Source organism: Aphelocoma coerulescens, chromosome 14 (genome assembly GCF_041296385.1).
Source record: "Aphelocoma coerulescens isolate FSJ_1873_10779 chromosome 14, UR_Acoe_1.0, whole genome shotgun sequence".
NCBI lineage: Eukaryota > Metazoa > Chordata > Aves > Passeriformes > Corvidae > Aphelocoma > Aphelocoma coerulescens.
This window is the reverse complement of record NC_091028.1, coordinates 15,310,080-15,323,174: the sequence shown is the minus strand read 5'-3', so window position 1 is coordinate 15,323,174 and position 13,095 is coordinate 15,310,080. Positions and strand designations below refer to the sequence as shown.

Sequence of the window (13,095 nt, the reverse complement as noted above, 5' to 3'; positions counted from 1 at the left end):
TGCTGTGGGATCCCTGGGACGCTCTGGCAACCCAGGAATACCGTGACATGCTGTGGGATCCCCAGGACGCTGTGAGCTACCAGGACGCCGTGTGACGAGCAGACTCCCAGGGATGCTGTGGGACGAGCAATATCTCGGGAAAGTTGGCAATCCTAAAGCTGCTGCCAGATGAGTGGGACCCACGGGTGCGGTGGGAGCCTGGGGGTGCGCTGGGATGTCAGAGATGCTGCGGGGCTGTTGGCGGGGCCGGGCCGGACGCTGCTGCCCGGAGCGGCTCCCGCGGCCGCTGCCCGCGCCCGGCCCCGGCGGCCCCGGGCCACAACGGCCACAACGGCGGCGGCCGCGGGAGCCCGGCGGGGACGGGCGGGGGCCCGGCCCGAGCACGAGTCCCTGCGCTGCCGCCCGGCCGATTTGCAAGGGAGCTGCAGAGAGCCCTGGCGGGACTCGGGTGGCTTTGAATGTTTAATTGCGGCCGGGGCACGGACGGGGGTGTCGGAAAGAGTCACAGCCTCTGAAATGTCCTGACTGCCGGTGAGGAACCCCTGGAAGGGCAAGAACCCCCATGTTCAGGAAATAAGCGATTCACTATCATTTTTTTTTTTGTTAATGCAGTTATTAACCTTTTCTATAGCACAGCAGCTATTTTATTCGAGTTCCCCTCAAAAGCAAGGGATTTGATAGCCTTGTTCTCTGACACACCTTCTAGAGTTATAACATAAGGATCAGGCATCCCTCTTCCCTTCTGAAATCGTCATCTATCTCAAAACTCCAGCACTGCCAGTGATAACAACTCAGCATATTCTTAATTTATGTTCAGCTGCTGGTACTTAGAAAGAAGCTGGAAATACCACTTCTCTCAGACGTCTGCCTTGGCAGTAAACTGGGGACTGTAAATTCTGTTTTGCTTTTGTCTTTATCTCTCTTAAACAGGTTGCATTAAAGTCAGATTTTGCTGCTGTGAATAGATCTTGTTAACATGAAATTCCCTGAAATTGTCTGCATCCAGGAGTGCTATGGAGCAATTTTCACCATGTAGGAGGAATTGTTGCATGTATCTGGTAGTACCAGGCAGTATTTCATTGACACAAAACTTACAATGAGTGTAGTAGCAGCACCCTCTCGTGGAATCTCTGACTGCGAATGGAACAGAAATGCTGGAGCACACAATAAAATCCATATGAGAGCCGTGGTGACAGGAGGTGGTGGCTATTGTGGATACAAGCTGGGATGTGCTCTTGCCAACATAGGAGCTTCTGTTGTTCTGTGTGACATACACAAGCCTATGTGGCTGATTCCCAATGGAGTGGCGTGGATCCAGGTATGATAAATAATATTTTCCGAACAGTCAAAGTTATTTCATTTTCCATAATGCCTTTTCTGCAATGTCTTACTAGTTTTCACAGAATCCAAATACCTATTGCCAATAATTTCAAATTTCAGTAACCTTTTTAACTGCGTGAATATCCCACATGAGTTTTGGTGAATGGATTTTAGTATATCTGAAATCAAGAAACCAGAAAAACCTGTAATGAACAGAGCAGTTTCACTCCTGACTCCTGAGGATCCTGCCCTCATGTAGGCCTTAGTTTAACCACCTGTAGAATAAACACTGGAGTATTGTGAACCTTAATGAATGTCTTTAAAGTCCTTTGGGTTGTATGGAAGAGATGTATAATTATCAGCAAGTACTGAGGTATGCCCAGTTTTGAGTCCCAGGACGTACAGCAAGTACAGTTCTATATATGCATTATATATATGGATTCCCTCTGTGCTAACCCACTGTATGACAAATGCTCACCTGCAGCTTTGATTTCAAATCAAATGTCTTTTCTTATGTATTACAGACAGATATCAGGGATTACAATGCCATACTTGCAGCCTGTGAAGGGGCCGACTGTGTGTTTCATGTAGCTTCATATGGAATGTCAGGAACAGAGCAAGTGAGTCCACACAGTTTTGTTTTTTTCTGTGGGACTGCCCACACTGAGGGTGAGAGACTTGATGCTGTAACACTGTATGACAGATTTTATTTCTTATTGCCCTGGTGTTCTGGTAAATTGCTCTGTGCAAACTGGAGTGCCAGCTGCAAACAGGCTGCTTGCAGAGTGATTTCCTCTCCATTAGAGGCTCCACCAGCACCCTGGGAAGGTGTTTGAGATGGAAATGGCATTGAAAAGTTCTGAAATGTTGTGAAGATAAAAGGAAGGACAAGGGAGGCTGGTTCCCTCCGAAACCCTGATCCTTCCCTAAACCTTCACAGGTTTAAGGTGTAAGGTCACTTGGAAGAATAAAACCTGAACTAAATTATAAATTATTTAATATATCTGAATTATAACAATAACAGCATTTCAAATCTTTAATTGTTTGCCATTGGGTAAAAAGCTGCAAGGATGCACTTGATGTAGGACTCTGAGTCACAGTTTTATAATTAGAGTTACAAGCACACACATACACACACACAAACAAACACAACCCTTTCTTACCTGATTTAATAAGAGGAACTTCAGTAATTACCCTGTCTGGATAGAACAGCTCACTCAAAGTTCTTTGCCACTGAGCAATGCATAATTGGAATTGCTCTGGTTAGAGGCAACTGGTCACTGAAGTGCTACTGAAACACAGATATTTAACATACTGCTGCAAGATATATAATAATTAGACATATATTTTTAGAAGCACCACAGTTCTCTTTGCTTCAAGCAAACTAGTCTGTAAAAATACAAGAAAAATACAGGTATAGTTGAAAAATAATGATTAGACTGATGATTAGTAATTCAGACTAGTGATTAGTCTGAAACAGCAGTCTAAATGACATTTTTAATAATTAAAGCACTAAATTATGTTTATTTGGGAATATTTATAACATCCCCCATTGAATTTAATATGTATTATTATTTTTAAATGCACAATTTCTTTCTTTTCTTAGTTGCATAAAGAAGAGATTGAATCTGTAAACATTAATGGAACAAGATTCATCCTTAATGGTAGGTATTTAACTGTGTCATTAGGTGTTAGTACAGCATATCAAATATCATATACCATTTAGAGAAAGCCAGTTAGCTTTTTTGGCACACTCTGTTTGTTACCAACTACTTTACATTGTTGGCAGAAGATGAGGAAACACATCACGGGGGGGGATATGCTCAATCCTGCCATGAGGTGTGATATGAGAGCCAGCACTGTAGTTACTACTTCAACACCTTGTTTGACTGATGTGGGAATCTGTATCCATGTAAGGAGTTAACCAATTCCCTGTGTATTTTGTAGCAGCTAACCTGGTTGCTAATACCTTGTGCACAGGCAGTGGGCAGCCCTTGAAGCAGAAGGACTTCTGCCCTGATGCCCAGCTCAACATGTGCCAGAGTAAAGCACTTGCTTCTACACTGATGTCTTGCCTTTAAATATGCTACACTTTGCATTTCAACTCACCCAGTCACAGAATGGAAGCATTTTCTCTTTTAAGATTTGACACTTTCTTAGAAAAAACATCACACAAACTTTTTCCCCATATAATTTTCCAGTAATTAATTGACTTTCTATATTGCTACAGCCTGCAAACAACAAAACATCCCTCGGCTGATCTACACCAGCTCAGTGAATGTGGTGTTTGGAGGGCTTCCTATTGAAGATGGGGATGAGGAATCTTTGCAATATTTCCCAATTGACAAGGTATTTTGTTGTAGTGTATTTTCAAATTTCCTCTTTGTTTACTTTTGTGTTTCTGAAAAAGCCTGGAATTTTTATGACAGTGTTTTGCCAGTTTCCAGAATCCAGGCACAAGAAAGGCCAGGTGGGATGAGAGTTTGAGCAACCTGGTCTAGTGGGAGGTGACCCTGCCCATGGAAGAGCAGTTTGGAATGACATGATCTCTGAAGTCACTTCCAACCCAAATCATTCTGAGATTCTATGAAAGAAAAAAGAAAACTCTTTACACTCTTTGAAGATACTGTTCACAACCTTGGCATATCAATTTTATATACTTCAAAGTATATATTTCTTTGTTTTGCTATTAAGGCCTTGATTTTGGAAAATAACTCGCACAATGTATGTCACATTAACATCAGGGATATTCCACCTGGACATGAGGATTGTGTTATATGGCTTGGTTTCTCTTTAGCTATTTATTATCAATATGATTTTTTTGGTTTTCCCTGATTGAGGATGACATATGTTGAATGTAGAGCTGATCTAGAAAAGCAGCCTATTTTTATATGGTTTTATTGCATTTAATTAAAAAAGAGAAAGTACTTCTGGCTGCTTTGCACACACAGTTGTTTTTTGTGTGCCTCTTCTCTCCATCAAGTACTTCACAGTCTTTCAAGAAGTAGAAATGGAGATAAAATATTAATAATATTTTTAATAACATTTTGAATAACATTTTTTCTGGGACAATGCCACATGGAAGTGGACAGGATACTTCAGACCAAGTGTAATGACTTCAAAACTTGGCTTTTGACTTTTCTGTTACCTGAAGAAATCCAGATTACAAAGTAGTGATCAATTACATTCCTGGCAGCATTCAAAGCATACATATATTTATTGCTTCTCAAATGTGTTGAAATTAATTAACCAGATTTGCATACACAAAAATGCTTCCTTACCCTAGAAATACTCATGTTTTACCCTGAACCTAATACCCCACAACTTCTGTATTTTGAGGTATTTGTTGCCATCTGCTAAGTAAAGACTAGTGAAGAAGAGATGCCTCTCTGCCCTGTCATTTCAGGAACAGATACAAATATTTTTGCTTTTTCTCTGTAGCTCGTTGACCATTATTCCAGAACCAAATCAATTGCAGAACAAATGATACTAGCAGCTAATGGATCTCCACTAGCAGGTACTTTTGTCTGAGCATGAATTCATAGTAGAATTTACTACTCCTCTTCTTGTTCATCCCCAAAATCCTGTGTCCTGTATCAATCCTTAGTAGACAAGATTGCCCAGCAGTTATGAAATTAACTTACCAAGCCTCTCTCACAAACAAAAGTATTTTCACTTAAAAGTTACTTTTAATTGGTTTTAAGTTCCCACAATGTCTGTAAAGGGTTTTAGCATGGTAGCAGTAAGTTCAGTATGTTAATAAAAAATAATAAGAAAGCTATAAATTAAACAAAACCAAGTGTTTAATGTCACTGTCTCATGCAACATAAGTAAAACATGAATGCTGATTCAATTGTTACGTACCACACACCCCCTCAAGTTATATATTAAAATCTGAAATAGCCACCTGAGCCTAGAGCCTGGAATTATTTATTAGTGCTTCCCAAAGTTTTCCATGCTGAGGAAGCCAGTTATACACTTGAATACTTAAGCTCACCTGTGAGATACTATAACTGCCAGTGCAAAACAAATTAATGTAAAGTGCAACATGATTCTATGGGACCAAGTGATACTGAGCTAAATTTAGCTGTGGACAACTTACAGGAAAGACTTTTCACTTGATACTTGCAGAGGACTATAAGAGGTAGAAAGTCCATGGTGGGAACTCCATCCCAACAAAATTATTTGGTTTAAAATAAGAAAGGGTTTTTTTTTTTCCCTTTTATTTCCTTAGCAGCACTTCACATCAAAGCCCCTCCTAATTTTGGGACCAATACACATTTCTGCATTTGTCAATGAAATTAGAACCACTCAGTGTTCCAAACATCCCATTTTGATCCTGTGCCATAGCAAGACTGAGTATTTTATATGTTTACAAGTACTATTAAGAACAGTCATTAGCAGATGATGGAATAGCCAACTGATGTACTTGGGAAGAATGGATTTTTATGATCCCACTGAAATTGTCAAGAGCTTCTACCTCCCTCCAGTGGGAGCTGCACCTGCTGTTGAGGGAACATTTCAGCTCTACCTTGTACTGCTAACAAGTCACTGCTTCCCACCAATAGTTTTGTGTGGGATTAGTTGGTTTCATTCCACTATCCAATATATTTTCAAATAATCTGCTCAATTCAGCAAACTCATCACCACAGTTGGCACATTCATTCACTGGCACAGGGACAAGGGACTGATTAGAAAGTGATTTTTAACTATCTGGTATTTTCTAGCAACACAACTCTGCTTGCAAGACTTCTTTGAATCTTACCTTGCTGTTTTGCATGCTCTGATTCTCCCAATTTAATATCCAACTACTAATGCACAACCTTTTGGTATGTATTGTTTTTTAAGGTTGTGAAATGAATTTATTTCAGAGTAAGTTCTGCTGCCACAGCCTTTGGTTCATACAAACATATAATGTAGTCATGTGAAGGTCTCTTAAGAATGGTCTTATCCCATGTTCTAGGAGGTGGAATACTCCATACGTGTGTTCTTCGCCCACCAGGAATCTATGGACCAGAAGAGCAGAGACACTTGCCAAGGCTAGCAGTATGTCATCTGAATTTTTTAACCAGCAGAGTTTTCTATGATATGGGTAAAAAGCTGAAAGGAGCATCACTTATTTTTATTATAAATTGACTGATCTTACTGGGTAGCAATTCAACAACTCAACTGTCTGCTGAGGATATTATAACTTTTTTTAACAAGCATTATATCTGTAAAGAGTGTAGATGTAAAAAGCCTTTTTTTTGGAAATACGAACATACGAAAATCCAGCTTTATAATGTAATGATTACTGTAAGATTCAGGCCAATCCATGATATTTCAAATGTCTGTTTACATGCAACTTACACCAAATGGTTTAAAATATTAATGAAAAGGGATACAGAAAAATATCTTATTTCCAGTCTCAACTATTAACAGCTTTCACTGTCCAATGAAGCAGGTTCCAGAGCTGGAAGCACCCTCTGGTACAACAGGTTACTGAAGGGCAGCAGCTGAGGTGTTCACATTTTGCTCTTTTTCACTGGCTTTTAAACTGCAAGGCCAACAGATGATGTTTGGAACATGATCCCTGTAGAACTCTGTGAGCCAGTTATTTTAAAAGAATTAGTGTAATATAAAGTTATACACAGCTTTCAGGAAATTATAGATTCAAGTTAACCACATAATAAATATTTTTGGTTTGTGGCTGAGGTAAGAAATTATATTAGAGTCAGCTAAAACATACTTTATCATCTTGTAAATAATTTTAAGAATGCAAAATGTCATTTCAGTTAAATCTGAGATGGATTTTTTAGCCCCTTTAAAAAAATATAAAATTTTTAAATGTCTATTTGATTTTGAGCTTATTTGTTTTGAGCCAATTTTAAGGCATTATGCAACTGTCATGTTTTGCAGTTTCTAAAATTTACCTATTCAATGAAAACTGGGACGCTTTCCTTCCAGCCCTAGCCAAAGATATTTGATAAATTTGATCCAATTTAGTGAATACTTTTGATCCACTTAGAAGTGTATCTTACCTTTCCGTACAATATTTTACTTATCCCTAGAACAGACTTGTATTTTTTGTAAATTCAGGACATATTGCAATACATCTTTTGACATTTTCTCATGAGAAGTTCTCTTGAATATTTTTAATTGATTCATGTATTTTTTTTTTTTTTAAAGTAGAGATAAACCTACATTTATCTGGACAAGAAAGTGCACTTTACCTCATTCTAAAACCCATTTTGCTTTGGTTTCATGTTTGTTTGCCTACAGAAGATTATTGAGAGAAGGCTACTTAGCTTCAAGTTTGGGGACCCTACTGTTAAAATGAACTGGATACACGTAGAGAATTTTGTACAAGCTCATATTCTGGCTGCTGAAGCTCTCACCCCTGAAAAGAGCTACATAGCTGTAAGTACACAGTAAAAGCACCACAGATTTCATGTGACAGTGGATCCTGCCACTGTATCCCGTGCCATAGTAACCAGTGCAGTAGTCAGTGTTACTGTCCTTCAGCTTATGTTGTTGTCTGTGTTTTCAGCTGATTAATGTGCTACGAGCAATGTGGGATGGGGCACAGTGTTAGCTGTTGGTGTTGGTTCAGAGATGGAATATTCAGTTCTGTAAGAATAGCTCCATCTTTGCATTTTTAAAATTTACTGTCATTTCTGGAAGATGAGCAAAGAACGTTTGCCATGTTGGAAATGAAACTGCAAGTTCAGGCAGATTCATCCCATTCCCCTGCACAGGTCCAGATTTAATGTTCTGAACTGTAATGGTCAGTTCTTCCCATACCATGTGCCAACAGAGGCACATTTCATTTGGGTTCATTGCTTTCAAAAACAGTTACAACTGTTCTCCTCCTTGTAAACCAGGTTTTTATTCACCTGAAGCACTGCCCTGAGAGTAAATTAGAAAGAGTTTCAAAGTAGATTAAAGTACTTTTTCTAAAAGCAAAAGGAAAGCAGGAATGTAGACCTTGGCTACACAGGGGTCTTCTGGATTCCAGTGAGCCTTAACTAGACCCAGAGCAGAACGTGTTCCACCCTTTGGTGAACACCTGCCAGCAGCACCAGTGAGATCCAGCACCACCTCCAGTGGTGTCTCTGCACAGTCAGTACAGCCACTCTGAACAGGCACAACTATAATAAATCATTTACTCCAAGGCATGTTAATCACACAAACCCCTTGGTCACCAATTTTGTTGCACACAACAGTGCAACTGATTGAAACACAAGCAGAGAGTTTGTGACCTGTGTGTGCATCCACTCATACTTGATATTGCTGTGTTATTTTTAAGCTATTCATAAGGAGTGAGATAAAGAAAAAGTAAATATATATGCAGTATTATTTTTGCTGACTTATTTCTTCTCTACCTCTTTAACAGAGTGGCCAGGTGTATTTCATTCATGATGGCGAAAAATCCAACCTTTTTGAATGGTTAACTCCACTTGTATGTGCAATATTAATCTTCAAATACATCAATTTCTTTAACTGTGTGCAACTCCAGCTTTTGTGTGCATGTTACACTTCGTATGTTTGCTTTGGGTGTGAGTTCCACATGGAACTCTCTGAATGTGGGTTTAATTCCTGCTTGAATTTCAGTGTGATCAGCACTGTAACAAAGCTCACCCAAAATACTACCTTAAAGCAAATGTCTTCCCTGAGGCCAAAGGACCATTTACACCAGCACCCTGTCCTGAGCTGTTATTGTCTTCATTTTTGGGGCATGCAGATGGGAATAATAGGTACTTTGGGTGGGCAAAAAATACGTCTTAAGTATTCAACTATTCATTCATTTCAAAATACCATTTTATTGTTAATGATAGGCTCAAAATCCTAAACATGTCATGATGTTAAATTAGGTATCAGCCCACCATGACATTTCAAGTAATTATTATAATTTTTTCTTCCTTCTTTTAAGACGGACATTTTAAAATGACATAGTGTCTGTGGGTGACATTTAACTGGAATCCCCTTAAAAATTAAAAATAGTAAGAACAATGATTATTTTTCCTCTTTTAACAGTAAATATTTCCACAAATATCTTCTATATAGAAACTTTAAAACTTGTTTGAAGTTTCTGGGGTTTTTCATTTTTTAAAAATTTTTTTTCAGTTTGAAAGATTAGGTTGCAGTAAGCCATGGATACGTATTCCTACTTCCTTCGTTTATGCATCAGGTAAAATATTTTATCAACATTTCTCTTTCCTGTCCATGCTACCCTCATTCCTAATTGTAATATAATATTGTTTTATTTTATTTGCCCACAGTTTTTATTTTCATGTATAAAAATAATATGCTGTGGGCTCACCTAGTGTTCAGCAGTGTGAAATTCAGCTCTGTGCAATATGCTGAAACCAGAATGATCTCTTATTCAAGTTCCACTAAAACAGGTTTTATGTAGGACCTAACAGATTTATAACTTTACGGAGTTAATTATAAAAAAAGTTAAATGTAAAATTCCATGACTTTATGAAATATGCTGAAGAATATCTGCTTTGCTGCACGGGTAAATGTCTTGTTCTCTCCAGAATCAAATCCCCTGTGCAGCTCAGACAGAATCCAACTGAGTTCTCTGTCACCATATTTTCTATGAAGCCACATGACCTTTTCAGTGGATCTGTGCCCAACCATCCAAACCCTTTTCCCACTAGCACAATAATTAAAATTAAATCCAGCCCCTTGTGAGCAAGTAGTCTTGATGGTGTTAGTAAAGGTGCCCCAAGCTCTCGGGTCTGTGATTATCCTTCACGAGCATTTACAGTGTGAGATTTGTCACAATCATAATGGCAAAGCAACTTACTGTTCTTACCTCAAGTAGAAATCTTTTATTATGCAGCCACATTCATGGAATACCTTCATTCAATTCTGAGACCATTTGTTGACCTGCCCCCACTGCTGACCAGAAATGAGGTAAAGTCTGTGTTTGTAAACTCCCCTTAATTCTCACGGGATCCATACATGTTTATGTGAGAGAGACTTTTAAGATAAAGTTGGTAGAAAGTAAAATTTGCCCAGTGTTACTTCAGCCTCCAGTTTCCAAGGCAAATACATGCATTGTGTACAATTTAGGCAACATATTCTGCTTGTTGCCATGATTTTGGAAAAGAGCTTATGCTAATAATCTGGGAGGGGCTTCTTCAGCTCCTCTCTTCCAAGGGCCAGTATCCTGTATGGCTTGGCTGGGCCTTTAGGCTCTGATCTGCCTCTTTGAGTACCTAAGCAAGAGAACAATTGCAGAACATTTTTTGTGGATCTTTACAGATTCTACTTTGCATCTTTTAATGCCTCTTTGTCCTTTCAAGAATCTCCTTTTGAGTGGACAATTTTTAAAATAATGTGTGTGATACTCATAGGACATGGGTATAACATTGTGGGGTTTTTTATATTTTATGTTTCCTTTAACTGTGTCTTTGCTACCATTTACAGTTTGTTCCAGTTGCCTGTGTATTTATAGCTTTCTATGTTGACTCTCTTGCCCTGTAGGTACAGAACATTTCTGTAACTCACACATTTCGAATAGACAAGGCACGGACTCAGCTGGGGTACCACCCACTGAAGTATGACTTCGCTGATTCTGTGGACCACTACATTAAATCCAGACCACAGCCCTCGAATTATTACCTCTTCCTCAATATTTTGCTTACTTTAATTGTTACTTTAGTTTTGGTTTTTCTTTCTTTAAGACTTGATAGCCTTTCAGTTTTGCATTTTTTTAAAGAAAGACGACACGGACCTGCATAAACTGCACAGTCACAGTACTGCCACTCGGATAATTCTAACCTCCACAATAGTTACTGGCACAGGGCAACAAACAGGCAGCTACTTTTAAATTTACAAACAAAATCATAACAGATCAGTGGCTGGACCTGAGAAATTAAAATAAAGTAAAGAATAATTGCCAAATCACCGAAACACAACTAGAGTCAAGATTGTTGCGTCTATTTCAAACCAAAACTTTCCAAATTGATTGCTGAAGTAAATGAGAACCTGTAGAAAGAACAAGAGCTGCAGACAGCCTGCAGTGCTTCACCAGTGAAGAAAAATGGCTGAAATAAGGAGAAAGACTGACCACAGCTTCTGTCATGACTCACTACCTTGGGGAACAGAGGAACAAGCAAAGGGACAGACAGAACAGATTACTGCAAATAACACACACCAGGCCTACAGAGACTTCACATTGTGTGATTTTGTGAATTAGCTCTATCACCGCATCTGAGGGAAAATAAAAGTGTACTTGAAACATTGCTGAAGTCCATGCTGTGCTTCTGCACAATGTCCCAGAACTGCTCCCTGCCCTGCCCCTGGTGCAGAGCTAGGGGCTACATGCTGGTAGGGTTTTTCACGGGTCAAAACTGGGTATTTTAGTTAAATTGGAAGTTACATTAGTAAGTTACATTAGTTAAATGTATTTATGTCACAGTAGAGGAATCTGCCACTATGGGTTGCACAGATCTTTGTATAGCTTCCTTCACCTCCTGTAGTTAGGGGTAACAACTAACAGAGTTCAGTTGCTCCTCAGCTGAACTTAAAGCACCAAATTTCTGAAGTACAGCAGCTGTACTGAGCAAATCCCTGCAGCAGCTAAAGTGAACAATGTGTTTTTCAAATTACTGTTCAGCTACAATGGACCTAAAAGCACGGTCAGGGAGGCTCTGGCTCCTTCCCATGCACTACTCACAGTGGGAATTTATCAGAGAAATCTCCTTCCCATCTGCATCTTTCCAACGTGTAACATGGAGAAGAGCAAGATGCAAACAGTAAGAGAGCTTGGGAAAGGACTAGGGATGAGAGCTTAAGAAATCATGGTCTGGAGTGATCATGGACGGATTTGAGAATTCTGGAGAAGGTGCAAACACTGGCACCTCCCCTCAGTCCAGGGCAGGCGCAAAGCCCAAGTGCCAAGCCCGCAGGTCGGGGTGCTGTAACCCAAAAGCGGGGCGGAAAGGCAGAACCACTGAAAATTACAGTGTTTCTCGTTTTATTCTTAAAGCAAGAGGCTCACACAGTGGATAATCCCTTTTCCCTAGCACATATCACAACTTCTATTATTGATTTTAAAGAATGAGATCTCCAAGCCCAGCACCGCCGCCCGTGTCCGGCCGGACACCGACGGTCTCACCGTGCCTTTCCCGGGCCGGCCCCGCCGGCGGCTCCCGCGTTCCCGCTGTGCGGGTGACGAAAAGGAGCCGCCGCGGCGGGGACAAAACAGCTTGGCAGCGGTGGGATTCGAACCCACGCCATCGAAATGACTGGAGCCTAAATCCAGCGCCTTAGACCACTCGGCCACGCTACCGCCTGGCTCCTCAGCCGCCCGCCAGGCCTCTTTCACGGGGGCAGCGCCGCCGTTCTCCCCTCTATCTCCGCACGTTGCCCACCCGTGTCGCGGTACCACACCGCCTGCGGCGCCCGCCGCGCTCCGGGAACGCCGCTGCTGCCGTCGGCCCAGGCCCGGCGCTCTCTGCGCCCGCGGCTGCGGCGGCGCCGCCGGGCCCGGCCTAGCGCAGTCCCCGCTCCCGCGCGACAGGTGGCGCCGCTGCCCCGCGCCCGGTGCCGCCCGCGCCCGGGCTCGCAGCGTGGCTGCGGCTCCCTCGCTCGGGCTGGGCCGGACCTTGAGCCCTCTTCCAGGGGCTCCGGCTGCGGGGCCGCGCCTCGGGGCACTTTGTCCGCGGCAGGCCCAGGCCAGCATCTCGGCAAAGCGCTGCCGTGCGGTCTGTGCCCCGCAGCAAGTGCACCGGTGGCGGATCAGCTCCAGCTGCTCCTCGGGAGGGCTTTGCCCACGGA

General features: G+C 41.3%; 1 protein-coding gene and 1 non-coding gene across 2 annotated transcripts; one reads left to right on the top strand and one right to left on the bottom strand.

Moving 5' to 3' along the window:
• The first annotated feature begins 941 nt into the window (after positions 1-941).
• Positions 942-11,471, top strand: LOC138118501 (putative short-chain dehydrogenase/reductase family 42E member 2). The gene is made up of 11 exons (XM_069029520.1): positions 942-1,318; positions 1,845-1,940; positions 2,927-2,984; positions 3,551-3,669; positions 4,762-4,837; positions 6,284-6,366; positions 7,582-7,719; positions 8,696-8,761; positions 9,427-9,490; positions 10,151-10,224; positions 10,798-11,471. Exons 1-11 carry the CDS (start codon positions 1,097-1,099, stop codon positions 11,053-11,055), a joined length of 1,254 nt encoding a protein of 417 aa, XP_068885621.1. The 5' UTR covers positions 942-1,096; the 3' UTR covers positions 11,056-11,471.
• Positions 11,472-12,525: 1,054 nt separating this feature from the next.
• TRNAL-UAG (transfer RNA leucine (anticodon UAG)) lies at positions 12,526-12,607 on the bottom strand. The gene has a single exon. It is a non-coding gene; the product is annotated as a tRNA-Leu (tRNA).
• Between the last annotated feature and the right edge of the window lie 488 nt (positions 12,608-13,095).

Excerpts from the sequence above, each read along its gene's own strand:
- LOC138118501 (XM_069029520.1), top strand. The coding sequence starts at position 1,097 with ATGAGTGTAGTAGCAGCACCCTCTCGTGGAATCTCTGACTGCGAATGG. Across the intron at positions 1,941-2,926 it reads GAATGTCAGGAACAGAGCAA|TTGCATAAAGAAGAGATTGA; the intron begins GTGAGTCCACAC and ends TTCTTTTCTTAG. Across the intron at positions 2,985-3,550 it reads AACAAGATTCATCCTTAATG|CCTGCAAACAACAAAACATC; the intron begins GTAGGTATTTAA and ends ATATTGCTACAG.